General features: G+C 32.7%; 1 protein-coding gene across 13 annotated transcripts in view; it reads right to left on the bottom strand.

The window, feature by feature from the left end:
• LOC111685410 (protein transport protein SEC31) overlaps positions 1-20,844 on the bottom strand; it is a 42,948-nt gene that overhangs the window by 12,673 nt on the left and 9,431 nt on the right. The window contains exon 1 of one of the 13 annotated variants that reach the window (XM_046955233.1): positions 7,825-7,963. The exons of 9 other annotated variants lie outside the window; for them this stretch is intronic. In XM_046955233.1, coding sequence (XP_046811189.1) covers positions 7,825-7,948 — 124 coding nt within the window. In that variant the 5' untranslated portion in view covers positions 7,949-7,963. Of the gene's footprint in view, positions 1-532; positions 687-2,770; positions 2,955-4,976; positions 5,163-7,824; positions 7,964-20,844 lie in introns of those variants that run through there. 3 more of the 13 variants (XM_046955231.1, XM_023447670.2, XM_023447669.2) reach the window with 3 other exon arrangements.

Below are 20,844 nucleotides of genomic sequence, written 5' to 3'. Positions count from 1 at the left end.
AACTAGACTATAGACTAGACTATAGACTAGACTATAGACTAGACTATAGACTAGACTATAGACTAGACTATAGACTAGACTATAGACTAGACTATAGACTAGACTATAGACTAGACTATAGACTAGACTATAGACTAGACTATAGACTAGACTATAGACTAGACTATAGACTAGACTATAGACTAGACTATAGACAATACTATAGACTAGACTATAGACAATACTATAGACTAGACTATAGACTATACTGTAGACTAGACTATAGACTATACTGTAGACTAGACTATAGACTAGACTATACTGTAGACTAGACTATACTGTAGACTAGACTATACTATAGACTAGACTATACTATAGACTAGGCTATACTATAGACTAGACTATACTATAGACTAGACTATACTATAGACTAGACTATACTATAGACTAGACTTTTAACAAGATTAAGGATTAGACTATTAACTAGAAAATAGACTATATACAAAAATATAAAATGAAATATATAAAAGAAATAAATCAAAATTTATCTTACTTGAAATATTCGCATTATTATAAATATTTTTGCGTCTTCGACAGCAGGAAACAAAAGTCAAAATACATATTACAACCATAACAGTACCAATTAAACTACTCATTACTATTCCAGCTATTTCACCCGCTCTTATGGACATTTTTGTTTTAAATTGTGATGTAAAATTGTAAGAAATTCAAATCAATCAAAAAAATATTATAAACTTTGTTATTAAGTAAGTAATGCAGACAACACTGAATTATATTTTCTTTTTTATTCTCAATAACTTGTGTTTTTATGTGTAAACGATAAGATTATATACAAATCCCCTCATGGTGAATGATTCATTCACGTTTAAAAATAAATAAATTATAAACGTTTAGAAAATTTTTACGTGTGCACCTCAAATACAATATCGAGAGATTGTTATTTATTTCTAGGCGGATAAATATTTGTGTAAATTGAAGTTTTATTCGATCTGCTTATATGTTTGCCATATCCTCTCTACATACCCGGTAAGTAGTAACTTTTTGGGTGAATAACTACTTATTGTTGTTCGACGATGACCAAAAAATAACTAGTTACAAATCTGCTTACCTGACTTTTCCGGATTTAAAACTGGTTTTACAGTTATTTTTCGTGTTTGCTATTCTATTGTCTTACTCAATGCCCCATTCAAAAATAGTTTTATAATTCTACCTGAAATGGTTTTCATACAAATGTAAATATCAACATTTCTTGAAAAAACCCACCACTTAACCTACCACTTGTTGTGACCCCTAGCCACCTGACTACCCAGATGACCAACCATTTTAACATGGGCTTGTCCTCGATCGTCACTCTACAACCTACAAAGAGACAGTAAAGAGACGATTGCCTCCGCTTTCGCTTACAAAGAGGCCACTAAAGTGACGACTGTCTTTCGGAAGTACAAAGAAAAACAACTTTTAAGAGTATAATCTCTAGGTTACTTTAGGACAGTAAAAAGACGAATGTCTCCGCTCCCGCTTACAAAGAGGACACTAAAGTGACAACTGTCTTCATTCTCGATTACAAAGGGTACATTCGTGGCGAATGACCCAAAACATACGAATTACGATCATCCAGGTGGTTAACTGTTAGTGGAAATTACTGTCTTTTTCGTATGCATTGACTCTTTGTCGAACTGCTGGGAACTTCCAAAATCTACTACGGTTAGAAACACTAACTAATTCCTTATTAGACATACGCTATAGACAATTGACTACATTCAAAAAAATTAATTTATTTTATTGATAACGAGAACTTATTACCAAGTAATGTATGAAATAACTACAATACTCTTTACCAAAATCTGAAAATAGTTTACTGGGATTATTTCATTTTCTGTGAGTATCAACTGTGAATGAACACTGGTTATTTTCAATGGGTTCGATTTTATCGTTCAGCCATGGTATTGAATCCAACTAGTATCAGGGAGATATCTCATTGAGTCTGGATAGAGATAATTCAATCAAGTTTCATAAAATTACATTCGAAAACAACATCTATACACATACTTCCTTGATCTACTTGCTAAACTATGAGCAGCTATCTGAACATTATATAGTTATTCTACAATAAAATAATTTTTAACTGAAGTCCACCAAACCAGATATCAATATGTAAGGTTGGGGCGCACTATAGCTGTTTATAGGAGTAAGATCCCATACCATTCTTAACTCCGTACGATTGCTTTCTTGACTCTCTGTTGGATGTTTAGCTTAAATGACAGTTCACAGTCCAAGATACGTAATTCCTAAATAGCTCGGAATCTCGATCCATATTATGGCTTATTTGAGACCAGTTTTAGACTTTGTATGTTTTTCCAAGAAATTTAAACAAATTATACATTCTGCATATTACAATAAAATTCTCCCAGGATGCAGGGTATATAATTTTGAAACATAAGAAATATTTGTCCAATTCACATTCCCTGTTGTATGGTTGTATTATAGTATGTCGTCATTATACCCTACACAACTTGAGTGGGTTTGTGCTGATGTTTGTATAACTTCTTACTTGTTTTTTTTATTTCAAAAAATTTTATTTGAAAAATTTTTGCGACATACAATGCTACAACGATACGACATCGATTGTGAAATGGGCAATTATTTGAATAGTCACAGAGAAAATGCTTTAAAAAAATAAAAGTTTTGAATTCACAAAGCACCTGTTCCACTCTAGTTTAATTTACAAAATAGAATTTTATGAAAATATAAATAAATAAAAAGTACATACTTGATCGAGATACTGTCGATTGATTGTAGGTATTTTTACGTTTTAAACAGCAACAAACAATCACAATAATCAAAAAGATGATTAATGCGCTGGCCATAAAAGCAATGACAAAAATAGCTCCCGTTGGCATACCGTTGTAAATATATATATCTTTTTTTATTAAATTTAAGTTTTACACAAAACAAAAAAATATGTAAATAATGTCTTTTTCACACAAACGTTCTTTAACAATTTTCACTGGCAACTAACAATATTTTTAGCATTTAACATTATTAGCGATTAACAACATTATTCAGTGCAATCGATAAGATTACTTCTGATTTTATATTTTGTTGTATGAATAACATAACCAGATGGTTTTTGAATTAAATACAAATTTGAAATGGAATAATTTCGTAGTTTTCAATGCAAAAAAGCTAGTTTGATATGGATATCAAATTTTAACATTTTATTCATAACAAAGCATAATACTTTTTTTAAACAATGCCAGACTGAGAATAGCACCCGACCAACTAGTCGATCAGGATAACAATAAATACACGTTGGTCACGTTATGTTGTAATCATTTAAAAAATATGTAGTTTGGTTTAGGAAATTCCATTATAAGAGAAAAAAATCCCCTAGCAAAAATTTTTTAAATTTTTGTAAGGGATTTTTTAATAAATGTACTTATTTCATACATTACTTGTGTGCTAATGTAAACTGTGATGCGTTTCTTAGTTTAAGAACAGGTGTGTTCGATTAATATCTAAATGACGGATATCTTTAATCCGAATAGTTAGAACTGAACTAGAATTGATTAAGATATGATCTACAACTGAACTATAAATAAACTAAAACTCAAGTCGTACTGAACTAGAACTGAAGTATAAATAAACTAAAACTCAAGTCGAACTGAACAAGAACTGAACTAGAACTGAACTAGAACTGAACTAGAACTGAACAAGAACTGAACTAGAACTGAACTAGAACTGAACTAGAACTGAACTAGAACTGAACTAGAACTGAACTAGAACTGAACTAGAACTGAACTAGAACTGAACTAGAACTGAACTAGAACTGAACTAGAACTGAACTAGAACTGAACTAGAACTGAACTAGAACTGAACTAGAACTGAACTAGAACTGAACTAGAACTGAACTAGAACAGAACTAGAACTGAACTAGAACTGAACTAGAACTGAACTAGAACTGAACTAGAACTGAGCTAGAACTGAACTAGAACTGAACTAGAACTGAACTAGAACTGAATTAGAACTAAACTAGAACTGAACTACAACTGAACTAAAACTGAAGTAGAACTGAGCAAGAACTGAACTAGAGCTGAACTAGAACTGAACTAGAACTGAACTAGAACTGAACTAGAACTGAACTAGAACTGAACTAGAACTGAACTAGAACTGAACTAGAACTGAACTAGAACTGAACAAGAACTGAACTAGAACTGAACTAGAACTGAACTAGAACTGAACTAGAACTGAACTAGAACTGAACTAGAACTGAACTAGAACTGAACTAGAACTGAACTAGAACTGAACTAGAACTGAACTAGAACTGAACTAGAACTGAACTAGAACTGAACTAGAACTGAACTAGAACTAAACTAGAACTAGAACTGAACTAGAACTAGAACTGAACTAGAACTGAACTAGAACTGAACTAGAACTAGAACTAGAACTGAACTCGAACTGAAATAGAATTGAACTAAAACTGAACTAGAACTAAACTAGAACTGAACTTGAACTAGAACTGAACTAAACCCATCGATGAATTGTTACGAATAAGGCAGAATAATACATACATATACTGTTGATAATTGTCACATACTTAAAATATAAGGATGGTGATGAATGTTTTTACATCTTCTAAAACATTTTCTTATACAAATCAGAAAAATTAACATAATAATTATGCTGCCAATCACAATTCCCACAATTTCATCTGCTCTCTTTAACATTTTTTTAAAATATATTTTTATAAATATTAATTATATTAAAACAAAACTGCTTGTGAATAGAATAAACAAAAGACTAAAGAATTATAATTAAACCACAATCTTATTTAATATTTCTTAATGCAGAAAAAGATTATAAAGTATTTTTTAATAAATTTATTTTATAAGCGTAATATTAATATTGAGTGTTATATATACTGTGTCTAAATTAAGTAATTTATTAGTTTAATTTTAGAAGATCTTAAGACATACCAGTTACAGTAACATCATTCTGATCATTGTAAAAATATCTACGAACTTTACAAAAGTCTGTCATGTGTAATATCCAAGTAGTAACAGCAAAAATTCCAAATAGACCAGCAATTACAACTGCTGCAATTTCTTCTCCCTTCATTGTTTATTTGTTAATAACTAATTATTTTTAATATAAATTAAATTGAAATAGAAGAAGACACTATAAAAAACTACGACTTCATATTAAAATATTGATTGTAATACTGAGAGTTTTAAATACATATCTTTTCGCATTTGAGCAAATGAAGAACTCAGGTAGCATTTTTTGTACATGGCCGTTGCGGAATGACAGGCAGCATGGAATCGAAACCCAATGCGAATCCCGACAAGGAAATAGCAATCACTGGTCTAAAGACAATAGAAGGGGTGACAAGACCCAACATCAGGTGAAAGCAATCTTCCGGCAAACCGGATCCTTATGATGTCATGAAAGATTGCACTATTCAAAATGCAATGCCTATCATCTAATGACCCTCTTTAAGCCTGCGCAACCACACTACTGCTACGGCTTTGGTAGTCCGAAATACCCAACAAAATGGATCAGGATCCCTCTTTTAAGAACCGATCAATATAACAAAGGAAATAGGAATTTCCAAAGTCAATTGTTTCCAATAATTGCCCCGACAAATAGTCGCGTAGCATGTATCAATATATCCTATTGAGAGGGCAACAGCACCGAAGAACTTCTCCGAAGCGTAAAAAAGGCATACTAAATCAGTACTAATCTCCAATATATGGAGACTTTCCCGATCTTTCATCATAAAGATCGCCCTATGGGATGATAGGCAACCATTGAATACTAACCTGACAATTCCCCAGCATATACCGGCGTCCCACTACACGACGGGTAAGAAAAACCGATCGGGTTTAGGAATCCAGCATATGCTGCTTTGTACACAGACCTGTTCGAAGATAGAATTATCCAACCCATTAGATATAGGATATATAAGTCCTTTGGGGTTTAAACCACAGCCACTACGTGGATGGAACCTTAACCAATTGACCGGTCAGGATTAGGTCCTGTGGGCAACCGGAAACCCGTAGTGCCTGATTATATGGTACTCATATATAGTGATCATATATAGTGTTAATAGCTCCCGAGATATTTAGATCTAATTTCAATAAAAGCCTAGCAATAGCAAAAAAAGGGGGATCCAGAGTTTCTCACCTCTCCACGTGATCTACATTCGTTGGAATTCGTTCATTCAATTGTTATTTGCTAATCGTGTTTTTATTCATTCTCATCTTCTTCTCGTCCTACTCCTATTGGGGTCACCCTATGAAATTATAGTGGTTTTACATTCGTCAGGTTAACTTCATTAAACTCGCATTATATAAATTATTTTTACATTTTTATTGCCCATTATATCCGAATGGCCTGATAGCCTTTTAATGCAGAGCTTTCTACTGTAAGAGTATTCGGTTATGGCTCTCTTACAGAGTTCAATACGATCTTAGATTTACATCAACTGTTATCAATCATCAATATTTGCTGTAGGAAAACATGTTAACATCTGTTTTGTACACATTCCGTGATAGCTCGGACTTTTGTAGGACTTCTTCTGAATGATAGTGTTGTGATTATGCTGATGGTAGTATATTTAGGTTTTCAATAAAGATCATCAGGTCCTCTTGTTTGCCAGATTAAAGCTATATGTGTAACAACAGATTCCCGCATGTTGTCCTCTAATGTTCCCCTTGATAACGATTGCCTGTTTTTTCTCGTATGCAATCTAAATGTATGAGGTATGTCCAGAAGACTTTCTAATACTTTGGACGACGTTTGATCTCGGATGGACGGGAGTTTTGTATCCTGGTAATTGGGGAAAAATGCGCAACCAACCCCACAATGATGTCATAAGAAGAGGAATGACCCTCGTATCCGGTTCGGGAGTAAACAATCTCCGGAGACCCTATTCCCACGGCGGCGACACCGGGCTGTGTTGAATCGAATGTGACCCGAGTTAGTCAGGTAGTTGCACCAGGCCAAGCGCAAGCGTCTGGATTAACAAAAACAACAAAACCCGGAAGCAGTCGGCCCAAGCTGGCTGGCTACATAGAAATACTGTCTTTTTTGCTGGTACAACTTAGATCTTATATCGATTTACTTGTGAACGTCCCTTCTCGATGTAGATCGTGCTTAAAATGTATGTATTATTCAACTTCAGGTCTTTGTCGCTAATATGCAGGCCTGTCACATAATTCCATTTCGATCGAAAGTAGAATTAACTTTCTTAATTTTCTTCTTCAATAAAGGAAAATTACATATTTTTCGAAATGAAACCACTTCACATTTTTAACGTGAAACTGAAAACTGTTTAAAGTTATTACTTTTTTAAGTTTTTATCGATTTATTTTCAAGTTATAATTCCACTTTCGATCGGAATGGAATTCTGTGACAATCTTGATAGTTGTTAATGACGCAACGATTGGGCTTTAGTTTTTTAAGTTGCAGTTCTCAGTCGCAGTTTGGACCTTTATCGTTTAGCCAACTACAGCGATTGGGGAAAAGTTCAAAAATGTCTTGCGTGAATCGTAAACGACAAAGTAGTCTACGATTATTTTGCCAACTGGGTATATACCTATTCTATGCTGCCTCGATTATAACATACGACAAAATAGTCTGAGTTTTGAGAAAAATTAGTTACTATCGTTATGATAACACTTGTAGATTTTGTCGAAAATTTATATTTTTTAAATTATAAAATTGTCGCGTCATAATAAATAAAACAAATGACACATAGATACGTGAAGTAAATAGTTTAAACACGTTTTCTTTAATTTCTTAAAACATAATTTTACATACTTGAACAATTAGTTTTTCTACATCTTCTATAACAGGCAATAACGGCGCAAATCGATATTATACAAACTGCAAAACACACCACAAGTCCAAGAATTATACATACTACGGCTATAAAAGCAATCATTTTATTTTAGTTATCGAAACAACACTGAAAACTATATAGTAATTTTTAATTACTTATAACCTCTAAGATTACGAAGAATTTCTTTATTAGAAATTATTCATCGATGGAAAAAATAGATTATTATTAAAGATTTATATTAATTAAATTAAAAATGGGTTTTTTGCATAATATTTATATTTACATGAATGTATATGAATAGAAGGAGTCTAATTATGCTTTTCTAAAGCCACATTCTCCAATATATACAGTGAATCAATTAAGTAATTTGCCTATGTTAATTTTCATAAATTTTAAGCAAAAACTTTGTCTGAACAATTATTTTTAACAATTTGTTAAACAATTTGTTTTATTTTTTAAATATTATCTTATATTTTAATTTTCTACCATAAAAAGTAAAATCGTTATATTAATTCATGAGATTTTTGATAAAATGTGAACGTATTTTTATACCCTTCACCTTGTGAGAAGGATATGAATGATACCCTACCCCACGGTGGTCTTTTTCATCCACTGGGTAGACTTGAACAACGGTCTACCATCGCCCCTGAATCGTTCAATGAAGAACTCAGGTGGTAATTTTTGTACATTGATTGGGCCGGTCCATGTACAAGCAATTTGCTGAGTTCGAGCTATCTAATCTCTGACCATTGCTGCACCGTTGCTTAACTTCCGAGATGTAAAAACATAACTTCCGTTTACAACCACGCAGATATAGGATGGCCTCTGTTGATTCGGCAACAGCACCTAGATACGTAATTGGTGGACCGAAGTACGAATCCATCAAATAAGCCCAGGACTTTGTTCTTACTCACAGGGATACACTGTGGTAATTCTAATATAAACAGAGTATACTGCGAACTTATCTGGACAAGTAAGGAAAATTCAATGGTATCATTTCCTCCAACATCGTACAACCCAGCACCCATCTCATTTATACCGACACATTCATAAGAAAAAAACATAAAACACTATTATTATAGGTAGACGGGTGAGGCCCGCCGTACCCCACATTCATCCCGTACCATATACAATTAATACCAACTCATTTTCAACGCTTAGTTCCACAGTTGCCTCCAGTAGGTTAGTGGTTAGAGTTCTAGTCTGGTAGACCAGAGATGGTGGGTTCGATTCCCACCTGAGGCACTGGTTAAGGAGCGCACAACAGGCCCAATAGAGACCTATGTGTATTTCTTCAGATTTGATGTATATATGTACATCCTCTTTTCAAACTAACTAACTAGTTCCACAGTCACTCCTTTGTGAGGTATCTGTTGTTTCGGCACCAAACAGCACCGAACTTATCCCGAAATATTGACTTTACCTTACATCAGTCTTTTAACCGCAACTTACCCTTCCCTTGTGAATAAACTACTACGATGTGATCCCGAAGGAACCTTAACCAACTGACCAGCCAGGACATAATCCAGCAACTGGCCACTCGTAGTACCAGATTGCGATGCTCTGGTTTGATCTCTTTCAATCTATGCAAGGACTAAGCCAGGCAGTGGACTGTAACCAATTTTTTAGTCCTAGGCTGACCAGAGGTATTTCGGTGCTCTGGTTTGACCTCTTTCAATCTATGCAAGGACTAAGCCAGACAGTGGACTGTAACCAATTTCTAAGTCCTGGCCTGACCAGAGGTATTGGAATAACCCCTCTATTCCCCAGGATTGCAATAACACCAAGGTGGAGACTTCAATAAGGTAACATGACCCCCGAGGTCGTGAGAAGGGTATATATAAGTTTGTCATTTCGTTTATAATTTCTATAATATAATTTTTTGACCATATAAAGTATATATTCTGGAATCTTATAGATAGCGGAATTGATTAAGCCATGTCCGTCTCTCTGTATGTTTATTGAAATAAGTTTTTAGAAGACCGCAGATATCGGCGGGATCCGGATCTTCAATAATTCTGTTAGACATGCTTTTGGGAAAATCGCTATTTAAAATCAGCAAAATCGGTCCATAAATAACGGAAATATGAGCAAAAATCCGAGATAACCTCTGAACTTTTGGTACTTTTTCGTTTTTAAAAAGATGCTTTTTGAATTGTCTATAATATTGAACCTAAAAATATGAAATTAAGTATGTAGAGTCTGAATTAGGTGAGAACCCATAAAAAGGAACTTTTTGGCACTTTTTCGTTTTTCAAAAGGTACACTTTTGAATTTTCTATAATATTTAATCTAGAAACATGAAATTGAGCATGTTGAGCCCGAAGTAAGTTGTGTAAAAGAAAACTTTTTGGTACTGACTGTTTTTTTTAACACACCGCGGTGAAGTGTATATAAGATTCGGCAAAGCCGAATATAGAACTCTTGTTTGTTATTGAAATTGCCTCATTATTTTCCTTTAAAAAGTTTTAAAGCAAATAACTTCACAGTTTTAGCGAATCTGTTGTGCGCTCTTTAACAAGTGCCTCAACTGGAAATCAAAGCCAACACCTCAAATCTGCCAGACTGAAAAACTAATCATCGATCTACCGAAGGCCAGTTCATATATATTTGCTTTCATGATGGTGAGCTGGAAACTCTTATAGTCATCTTTTTAGAACCTATGGTGTTTTCAACTAACAACGGTTTAGGGCCAATATTTTGATGTATTTCGAAAGCAATGACAACGTCCATATAATCGTAATTTTATTTATGGTGGGTTTTATTCTATTTATTTAACATCTGTGTTAAATTGAACTTTCATCTGTTCTACTGACGTTCGCATGGAATTGTCCAAAATATTTTATGATACATTCAACAATAGTTATTTACTTGTTTGACGTAATAATGATAAAAATATTGTAGAATGTCTGATTTGATTGTACACACAACTGATATAAGTATTTATGACGTTTAATTTTAAAAATAATTATAACATACGACTAGTTTCAAAATAGTCTAGAGTTTTGTGCAAAATTAGTTACTATCGTTATGATAACTCATATTTAGATTTTCGAAAATAGAAATAATTTTAAAAAATTATGAAATTGTCGCGTCATATTAAGTAATATCAATGACGTATGGATATTTTGAATATACCAGCAAAAAATCTTAAAATTTTAGTAATGAGCAGGGCAAGGATTTTCATGCACTAAACGTTTTTTAAGTTTTTTTTTTTTTTTGAAAGTTGAAAGCTTGATAGCAATTCCAATAAAATTTGGTGAATGAATGTATTTTTGTATAAATTACATTTCTTCCGAATTTTAACGTTTAGTAATGTTTTCAAGTGAATTTTTACGTGAGAGAAGTGTAAGAACAAAATTTCATGAACTAATATTTTTATATGGACACACGAATGGACACACTCAGAAAGTGATATTGAACCAATATTTTAAGGATAAATATTTTGCACGTTGCAATTAGCAGCACAAACTCAAAATACCTTCCGCACTATTGTAGTTTTAAAAATTAAATAAAACTATGTAAAATTGTATTTTATAGAACCTAGTATTTTGTTGTTAAATCGAAATTTGTTGATATTTATTTAAAAAAAAATTCTAAATATGTAATTACCAAATTTGTTGTAAAAATATGAAATACAGAGAAAACAAAAGAATTTGTTTTAGAAAAATTTAAAAAATATGCAAAATATGCTATAAAAATGTTGGAAATATGCAAAATATATGCAATTTAAAGCAAAATATGCAATTTCAAATGCATTTGCAACAACAAATCGATGCCATTTTGTAGCAAATTCGTTGATTCGAAAAGAAAAATAGTTAAAAGTTATTTCGAGTTACTGACTACAAACATGCATCTGCATAGAATTCCTTGCCCTGGTAATGAATAATCTAGGCAATGTAGTTGTTGAATACATTACCTGGTAATGGGTTGTCATTATTACGTATTATTTAATTCTTTTTAATAGGATTTGTAGCCAATTATCTAGAGAATAAGTTTAATTATCTAAAACATCTATCCAACGTTTGTGGTTCGAACCATTTTTTAAAAAATCTCGATTTGTACTTTTGCTTAAAAACTATTCAAAAAAGTACAATAAAACAACTTTTTAATGGAGCACTGAATAAGCGGAAAGTCTAATAAATACAAAAAAAATGTAGAGCCAGGTTTAAGCCCAAGAAAGTGGGGTAAGCACAAAAATAATTAGTTATTCAACCCAAAAGTAAGTACTTCCACATTGCTTTACTATTACTTGCCTGCTTACCAGGTAAGTAAAGTATTTCCTCGGATTGTTTATAGATAAGTTTTCTAATTTTCTAATACACTATAGATATATACATACATATATATGTATGTCTCATAATTTTATATACATATACATGGAATATACATGCGAGTGCCTAATGGCCCAAATCCAAGTTGCCAAAACTAAGTAAGAGGAAAAACAATCAATAGCCTGCATTAGTTATCAAATCTATATAACAATATCACTTCTAACTTTTCTAATTATCCAAGAAGGAAGATTACGGACTGGCTGATTGCCAGAGGAACAAGACTCCCACTCATTGGTTAAGAACATTTCATCGGTATCTGCAAAGGAATACGTTGGAAAAAAATGTATTTCCAACGTTATATCGGAATTTGTTTGCCACTAGAAAGATATATCAAGACTTATAGAATTCTCGTTGGTCCATTATTAATGTCAAAGAAATTTGTTAACCTCTTATCGATGAAGAGCTGCACAAAGAATGCGAATTAGGTTTAGCACTACGACGAATAATGTAAAGTAATCGTTCAGTTCATATCGGTAATATCTTTATTTTTTAATTAGAGAAATTATGAAATATTTTAGCAATTTATTTGATTTTTTTTCTAATCGCATTGAAAATAAAAATGTTTCTTTAAAGAATTGAACTTTCATCTGTCAGATGGTGTGTATAATAACATTAAACAAAAACTAGTGTTAATTATATGTATTATGGTTAAACTATTATATAGTTTAGTTAATAATTTATGATGTTATGACGTTAGTTATTTAAAGTTCTTTCTTTAAAATTTATATGGAAACTCAATTGAACGTTCTTTGAAAACTTGAAAGAATGATTACTCTCCTTTAAGCTATTTATTCAGTTAAACATTTTCAAGGACAATTTTTTTTTTTGAGTTGTTCTGATCGATCTTGTTATTGGTACCAAGGAGAACCATCCGATACTTCGTATAAATTTGGTTAAATTCGTTAGGGAAATGTCCTAAGATAGTTCAGATCATTTTTGTTTTTCATACGGAAAGTCTTTTAAACATATACCTGCGATAAGCCTTAACGTTCTCCTATCAGGAGACAGGACATTCAACAAGTGATAATAGCGGACCAATTGAGTTCGTATGTTTTTGTAGCCAATTCAAACCGTAGACAGGGGCCTCATGTTTTAAATAATAATTGGATACAATCACACATGTGTTCGATCATATGGTATCGAGGAGATTTGCCTGCAAGAAGCCTAACTTTCACCTATCAGGGAACATGAGAGTCAAGAGCCAAAACATTTTGGACATTCAGCTGGTGGTAATAGTGGACCAACTGAGTACAATTTTCGAGGTCTCGAAAAGATTTGCCTACAAGAAGCCTTAACGTTCATCTATCAATGGACATGAGAGTCAAGAGCCAAAATATTTTGGACATTCAGCAGGTGGTAACAGTGAACCAACTGATTACAATTTTCGAGGTGTCGTGAAGATTTGTCTACAAGAAGCCTTAACGTTCACCTAGCAGGGGACATGAGTGTCAAGACCCAGAGCATTTTGGACATTCAGCTGGTGGTAATAATGTATCAACTGAGTACAATTTTTCCAATTTGAAACGTATCGAGGGGAATGTATAATTTTGATTTGGATATCAACTACTTCCAAAAGCAATCCATTTGTTATCTCCAAATGGGCTCATGTTGTAGAATCCATATAAATTCCACTTGATTGTCAATAGCGCAAAGTTTCAGTCTGACAATATAGTGGAGCATATCGGAGAGCTTTACCAAGTCATTTCTCGCTATAGTTTATGATACGTCAGTTCATTGGAGATCTCGTCATCCCAAAAAACTGTGTTTTTAGTATAAGGAGTGAGATCGAAAAATTCTTAACACACGTTTTTCATTACATTTTTCAACCAAAGTATTATTTGATTTTTTTTTTTTTTTGATCAAGTTACCTTTGAAAAACATGTCAGTTATTATGTGTAATGTCAATTATATTAATTTTTTTGTTAATCTGATTAAAATGAGTGACCAGAAAAAAGTGCGTACTGAAATTATTAAATATTTTCAACTAAACCCAACTTGGTCTTACAAAAAGTTGGCCAAGCATACAAAGGTCTGCCGTCAAACTCTTTCCAATGTTATTAAACAGTACCGGGAGAACTTGTCAGTTGATAGAAAACATGGTTCAGGTAGAAGGAATGGTCCACATGATGTTTCTAAAGCCAATAAAATAGAAAAGAGCTCCCAACACATCCGGTAGGAAAGCAGCTCGGTTAGCTCAGTGCTCGGACTATTTGGTACGAAAAGTTAAAGCTAATGCAGGTTTAAAAACCTACAAGGCTCAAAAAGTTCCTGACAGGAACGCTGCTAAAAATTTAGAGGCCAAAAACAGAGCACGGAAATTGAAGTCAAGTTTTATAAAAAAAATATTCTTGCTGCATAATGGATGACGAAACGTATGTTCTGGCAGATTTTTCGCAACTTCCAGGTCAAAAGTTTTATGTTGCTGATGCTCGAGGGAATGTTGAAGAAAAGTTTAGGACCCAAAAGCAGACAAAATTTCCCAGAAAGTTCTTGGTATGGCAAGCAATATGCAGTTGCGGCAAAAGAAGCCAATCATTTGTTACAACGGGCTCTATAAATACCGAAATTTACATCAAGGAATGTTTACAAAAAAGGCTGCTTCCATTCATAAGACTTCATAATGTGTCCACTTATTTTTGGCCTGACTTGGCATCCTGTCACTATGGTAAACTAGCCCTTGAGTGGTACAAGAACAATAATGTGGTATTTGTACCAAGAGAGGCAAATCCTCCAAACTGCCCGGAGCTAAGGCCAGTGGAGAGATATTGGGCTCTTGTTAAAAGCGAATTGAAGAGTACAAAAAAGGTGTCCAAAAGTGTGGTAGATTTTAAACGGAGATGGACTACATGTTCGAGCAAAGTGACAGAAAGCACTATAAAAACGTTAATGGAAGGGTTTCCGAAAAGGGTTCAAAATTTCATCACTAGTAATTAAAACTATAAAAATATTTTTTTTTTTTTGTAAATTGTAATAATAATTTGAATCAAATAAAAAAAATAAAGCTGTAAGTTTAGTGGTTTCTTTTTTATAAACATATATGTATGTTAAGAATTTTTCGATCTCACTCCTTAGTTTTTCTTGTTGGAATTCTCATTTGAAGTTATTTATCGAAGTTTAAAACGGGCGCTGGTAAGGACTTAAAGAATACTATTTCAGCATAGTTTCTCTGGTTGATATTCTAAATCAGTATACAAATTTTTATTTTATAGAACCCCAGTTAATTTGACTGATTATTCAGCCTGTTGTTGGAAGCTTTACTCTCCTGGATGTTTGAATGAGACTCTCCTTTCTCCACTTAATTTTTGTTTGTTTCTAACATTATTATTAAAAATCGTATGAGATCGAAACGGAGAAGTCCATATTGAAGTGTTTGCTCTTATTACAAGATTAAGTACAACTTATCAAATATATGAGTAGCAAGTCCTGCGTGGCAAAGCTCACCTCAATACCCCCTCAAGAGATACCAGACGACTTTCAATGAGTGTTTTTGAACCATTGGTGAATTATAATAATTTTTTGGTACAATTCGATCTTCAAAAGTACAATGGTATACCAAAGACCCTTTTTGTACAATTTTAAAATATGAAATTATTATTTAACACAAAATTTAAAGAACTACCGACTTCGATCAAATATTTAATACACACTTCGGAAGAGTATATTTTAATGAATCCAGGAATAGATTATAACTAGACAACATTTAACAAAGAGAGTACTTTTTAGTTTTACTTTTTTCCGATCGCTTGTCTAGTTTTTGTAGTAGTATATGGGCTAGACTAGACAATAATCTATAGACTAGTATTTTGTCTATCCTCAAGTCTATAGAGAGACAATAGACTTCTGTCTTTTGACCAGTCTATTGACTACCCAGGGAAAAATAATTGAAGTCATTCTTTACAAACGACATCTTAATCATGTCGTTTCGCATTTATAAACCATATATTTCCTTACAAATGAAAACACAGTTAAAAGTGAGGAAAGAGATGTAGAAAAATCACTACAAATAACATATTCGAGGTACATCAAACTTTGGTGAAAAACCAATGAAATTAACATAAGCATGTCATTGAACAATTTCGGTCTATTTTTGACCAAATATCGGATTTTTATTGCATCCATGAATAAGATTAGATGTAGTTCATAGTTGTCAAAAATGAACAACATCCCTCCAATGACTCGCTAATGTAAAATTTATAGGTTTTTCACCAAAATTGTCTTGTTATAGACTAATCGTCCATCTTTTTTGTGGAATAGTATATTGTCTTGTCATTAGACTAGTACATTGACTAATAAACTATAAATATTGATTAGTTTAATGAATGGTGGCCTCCGGTAGGTTAGTGGTTAGTGTTTTAGTCTGGTAGACCGCAGGTGGTGTGTTCGATTCCCACCTGAGACACTGGTTAAGGAACGCACAACAGGCCCGATAGAGGCCTATGAGTATTTCTTTGAATTTGATGTACATATGTAAATCCGCCTTTTAAATTAACTAACTAACTAACTTACTGAACGAAAAAGTCGATTTAAAACATTTTAGTTTTTTCAATCTGACACAAAAAAGTACACTTTTAAATTCGGTTTTGTACAATTTGAAAATTCCACTTGCCATCCCTGTAGGATATTGTATTCATTCGTTGAAAGTATTAGAGTAATGTTTATATTTTAAGAATATTGGTAATTTAGCTAAATATTACTTTAACTAAAATAAACGTTTTTCACTTAAATATGTATTTTCATAATTTTCTTACTCTTTGGAAAGATTGTATCCACACTTCGTTTTCTTTTCTTCATATACGATTTGAACATCACAGCAATGAATATGATAAAAACTACACCAAACATAACACAAATAATAATTGTAGAGGTATTAGGATCAATATGTTTCATTTCACTTGACATTTTTATTTTTGTTTTTGTTTATTTACTTAATAAAAAAATTTTAACTTAATGAGAATTCTTAAGGGACAAATTTAAAACTATTTTTTATTAATGTTTATTCTAGAGATGTTTTAACGTTGCAGTCTTAATTTGAATTGAAATATTCAATGCGAAAGTTGTTTGAAATATGTGTGCAATCGAATATGTTCTACATATTGGCAGAGGTCAAAATTTTACGCGTCAGTCTGGTTTTTGTGTTTGTTCAGATATGAGCAGAGGCAGTAGTCATAAAATTGGAGTAAACTTTGTATACGATAAGATAAAGTTAAAACTGAAACAATAATGTTTTGGTTTATTTAACAATACAGACAATTTAGTCAGATTTTCCATTACGCTACTTCAACAATTTGAGGTAGTTATTGATTAAGAGTCCTATAAACTTATAGAAAATTAGATTTGTAGATCGAAACAGTAGTTTATAGGGCATCCATAAATCTACATTTGATGATTTATACAGCTAATATGGTTTAAATGTTTTTCATTTTTAAAGGTTTTCATCGACATGTCTGATAACTCAGTTTTATTTTCTGCATAGCGCATTAATCACAAAGTGAATTTATCCAAAATGTTCAATTCCGGATAAATCTGTCAAGTCATGTTAAAAACACTTTATGCATGTCCGATAAGTGATAGAAAAAGTAAAGAACAGTCTCCTCGTTGTCAGCTTCTGCAGAAGTTGTGAAACCCCAAGAGCCAAAAGTGGCTTTAATTGTACGTCATCCTAGATTCAATCTCAAGTGAAAAGTTCACGAGCGCAATGAAATCTATAAGGTCGGATAGAACAGAATAATCTAACGTATCAAAAATACAATGCACCAGGACTGGGCAAAGAAATTAAGAGGTTTTCTCTTCTTCCTCTTTGTTTTGACTTCTGCAGTAAACGTTATATAGAAGTTTAACTATTTTGACATGAAGCCCTAAAGGGATGTGATAATTATCTGAATGTTGACCACAAATCCACGCCATCTCTTTATTTGTACTTGTTCCTACGGTCTATCTTAAATCAAAAGTACATTTCGGATAAAACTAAAACATTTAGTCCGTTTTGACAACAATCTGTAGAAATCAGAGAGCTAAGTCCTAAAATGAAAGTGGCGGTAACTACCTATATTATATTGCGTAGCTGAGTTTGAGAATTGTTAATCAAGAAAAATGATCTGAGTGGAAATGCATTCGAAAGAAAACTATGTTGCAATAAACATTTCTATATCCTCTTAGTGAAGCTCTTACGACACGGAATCTAGAACAATCCAATTATCTAATTGTTTAGATATGGTCGAGAACAATTAGATGCTGGACTATTGATACAAATTTGAACATCAACTTCACATAACCTCAATCAATTTGACTGATTATTCAGCCGGTTGTTTTAAAGCTTTACTTTCCTGGCTATTGGAATGAAACTTCCATTTCTGCAAGTGCCATATAGAAGACATTATCCACACCAATTTTGTTTGCTTTAGAACCATTTTTGAGAAGGGATTCGATCTTACTTGAATCGTATGAGATCGAAACGGAGAAGTCCATATTGAATCAAACAAATTAAAGTGTTTGCTTTTAATTCAAGGTTAAATACAACTTATTAGATCGATGAGTAGCAAGCTCTGGATGGTCTCACTTCAATTAAAGACTTGTATGAAAGAATGTTTCGATATCTCCCCAAGAAATACCAGACGACTTTCAATGAGTGTTTTTGAACCATTGGTGAATATGTGGCAACACTTTGTTTATTCGAAATTGCATTATTTTTACTACCGATAAGAATAGTTCCATCGATTTAAAGACATGCGAATCTTTGGGTCATGCCACCATTTTAACAGAAAGTTTTGTCTAGATATCAACTACGACAATTAGTCGTCTAAGCGACTTCTCAAGAAACGATTTCAGCATAGACCTCCACAAAACTGATAGAGCAGAAATAGAGAAGAACGTGCCGCGGAAAACAAGAGTTGCTCTGGCACAAATGAGATCGGGATGGAGCAACAGGCTCAACGCCTACTGGTCCCGCATAGACCGTCCGTCCCCAATATATACCCAGCTTGTGGACAGGGTCCCCATGATACCCACCTCATATTCAACTGTCCACCCCACCCTACTTCACTTAGCCTAATGGCTTAATGGACTAACCCTATTGAAGTAGCCAAATTTCTTGGCATGGACCAAAAATTTAAAATTGTATAGTTTAAGCTGTTTCAACAACAACAACAACAAAACTGATAACCATACAACAATATTAATTTCCCACTACGATAATGCCCAAACTAGGGAGCACTTAAAATGAAAATACGTTCAGTATATACTGCAAGAAATTTTATTTGGGAATTATATTGTAATAAAAATAACTGACGCATTTACCAAAATAATAAAAAACTAATTAGCAAAATCCTCTTTTCCTCTAGTTCCCTTTGTTTAATTAGATGAAACATTCCAACATTTAAATGTTTTGTAATTTTGTAAAATACCTAAATCAAATTTAAATTAAACTATAAAACGTTAATAAGACGATTTATTAAATCGATAAGATACAGATGTACGTCAACAATGTACAATAAATCTTTAATAAAAATTATTATTATTTTGCACTTTTATTGGTTTAGAAAATTAAACCAACAAAATGTTTATTTCTATTTATTTACACTTTGCAGAAAAACAATAAAAATACACACATTTTGTTGAAGAAGCCAACAACTGTTTATGCCTTTTTAAAATACAACACGCCGCCCCAATGATTGTAAATAATATTGTATTAATGATGAATTGAAATCACAGACAATATAATTTTTCCATTCATTTCATTGCAGTCATTGATTTATTTAAACGAAAGTATTATTTACTATAAAAATTTACTCGTTTAAGACAAATAATTTCATAAAAAATAGGATATTTTTAATAATAACGTTTAAAAAAAATTATATAAACTAGTCTTGGCTATAGATAAGTCTATAGTTATGACTATAGACAAGTCAATAGACTTGACTGTGTACAATTCTACAGACTGCTCCATAGCCAGGACTATATATTACTCCATAGTTAAGATTATAAACTGCTCTAGTCAATATTATAGACTGCTTTGCAATCAAGTCTATAGACTTCTCTATAATCAAATCTATAGACTTCTCTATTATCACGTCTATAGACTGCCCTATAGTCAAGACTATAGACAGCTCTATAGTCAAGACTATAGACCTCTTTATAGTTATGGCTATAGACTGCTCTATTGTCAAGCATCTACACTACTCTTTAGGCCTGCTCTATAGTTGCGGCTTTATACTGCTCTACAGTCATGCTCTGTAGTCATGACTACAGACTGCTTTGTAGTCAAGATTATAGATTGCTCTGTAGTCATGACTCTAGACTTCTCTAAAGTCATGGCTATAGAATTCAAGACTATAGACTGCTCTATTGTCAATACTATAGACTGTTTTATAGTGAAGGCTATAGACTGCTCTATAGTCAAGACTAAAGTCATTACTATAGTCCGCTCTTAAATCAAAACTATAGACTTAACTATAGACAAGTGTATAGACTTCTCTATTATCACGACTATAGACTGATCTGTAGTCAAGACTATAGACAGCTTTATAGTTATGGCTATAGACTGCTCTATTGTGTAGTCTCTAGACTTCTCTTTAATCACTGCTCTATAGTTGCGGCTATAGACTGCTCTACAGTCATGCTTTGTAGTCATGATTACATTCTGCTTTAAAGTCGAGAAACTGCTCTGTA

The sequence above is a fragment of the Lucilia cuprina genome, chromosome 6 (assembly GCF_022045245.1).
Source record: "Lucilia cuprina isolate Lc7/37 chromosome 6, ASM2204524v1, whole genome shotgun sequence".
Taxonomy (NCBI): Eukaryota; Metazoa; Arthropoda; class Insecta; order Diptera; family Calliphoridae; genus Lucilia; species Lucilia cuprina.
The sequence above is the reverse complement of the archived record's forward strand: the minus strand, read 5'-3'. Positions and strand labels throughout refer to the sequence as shown.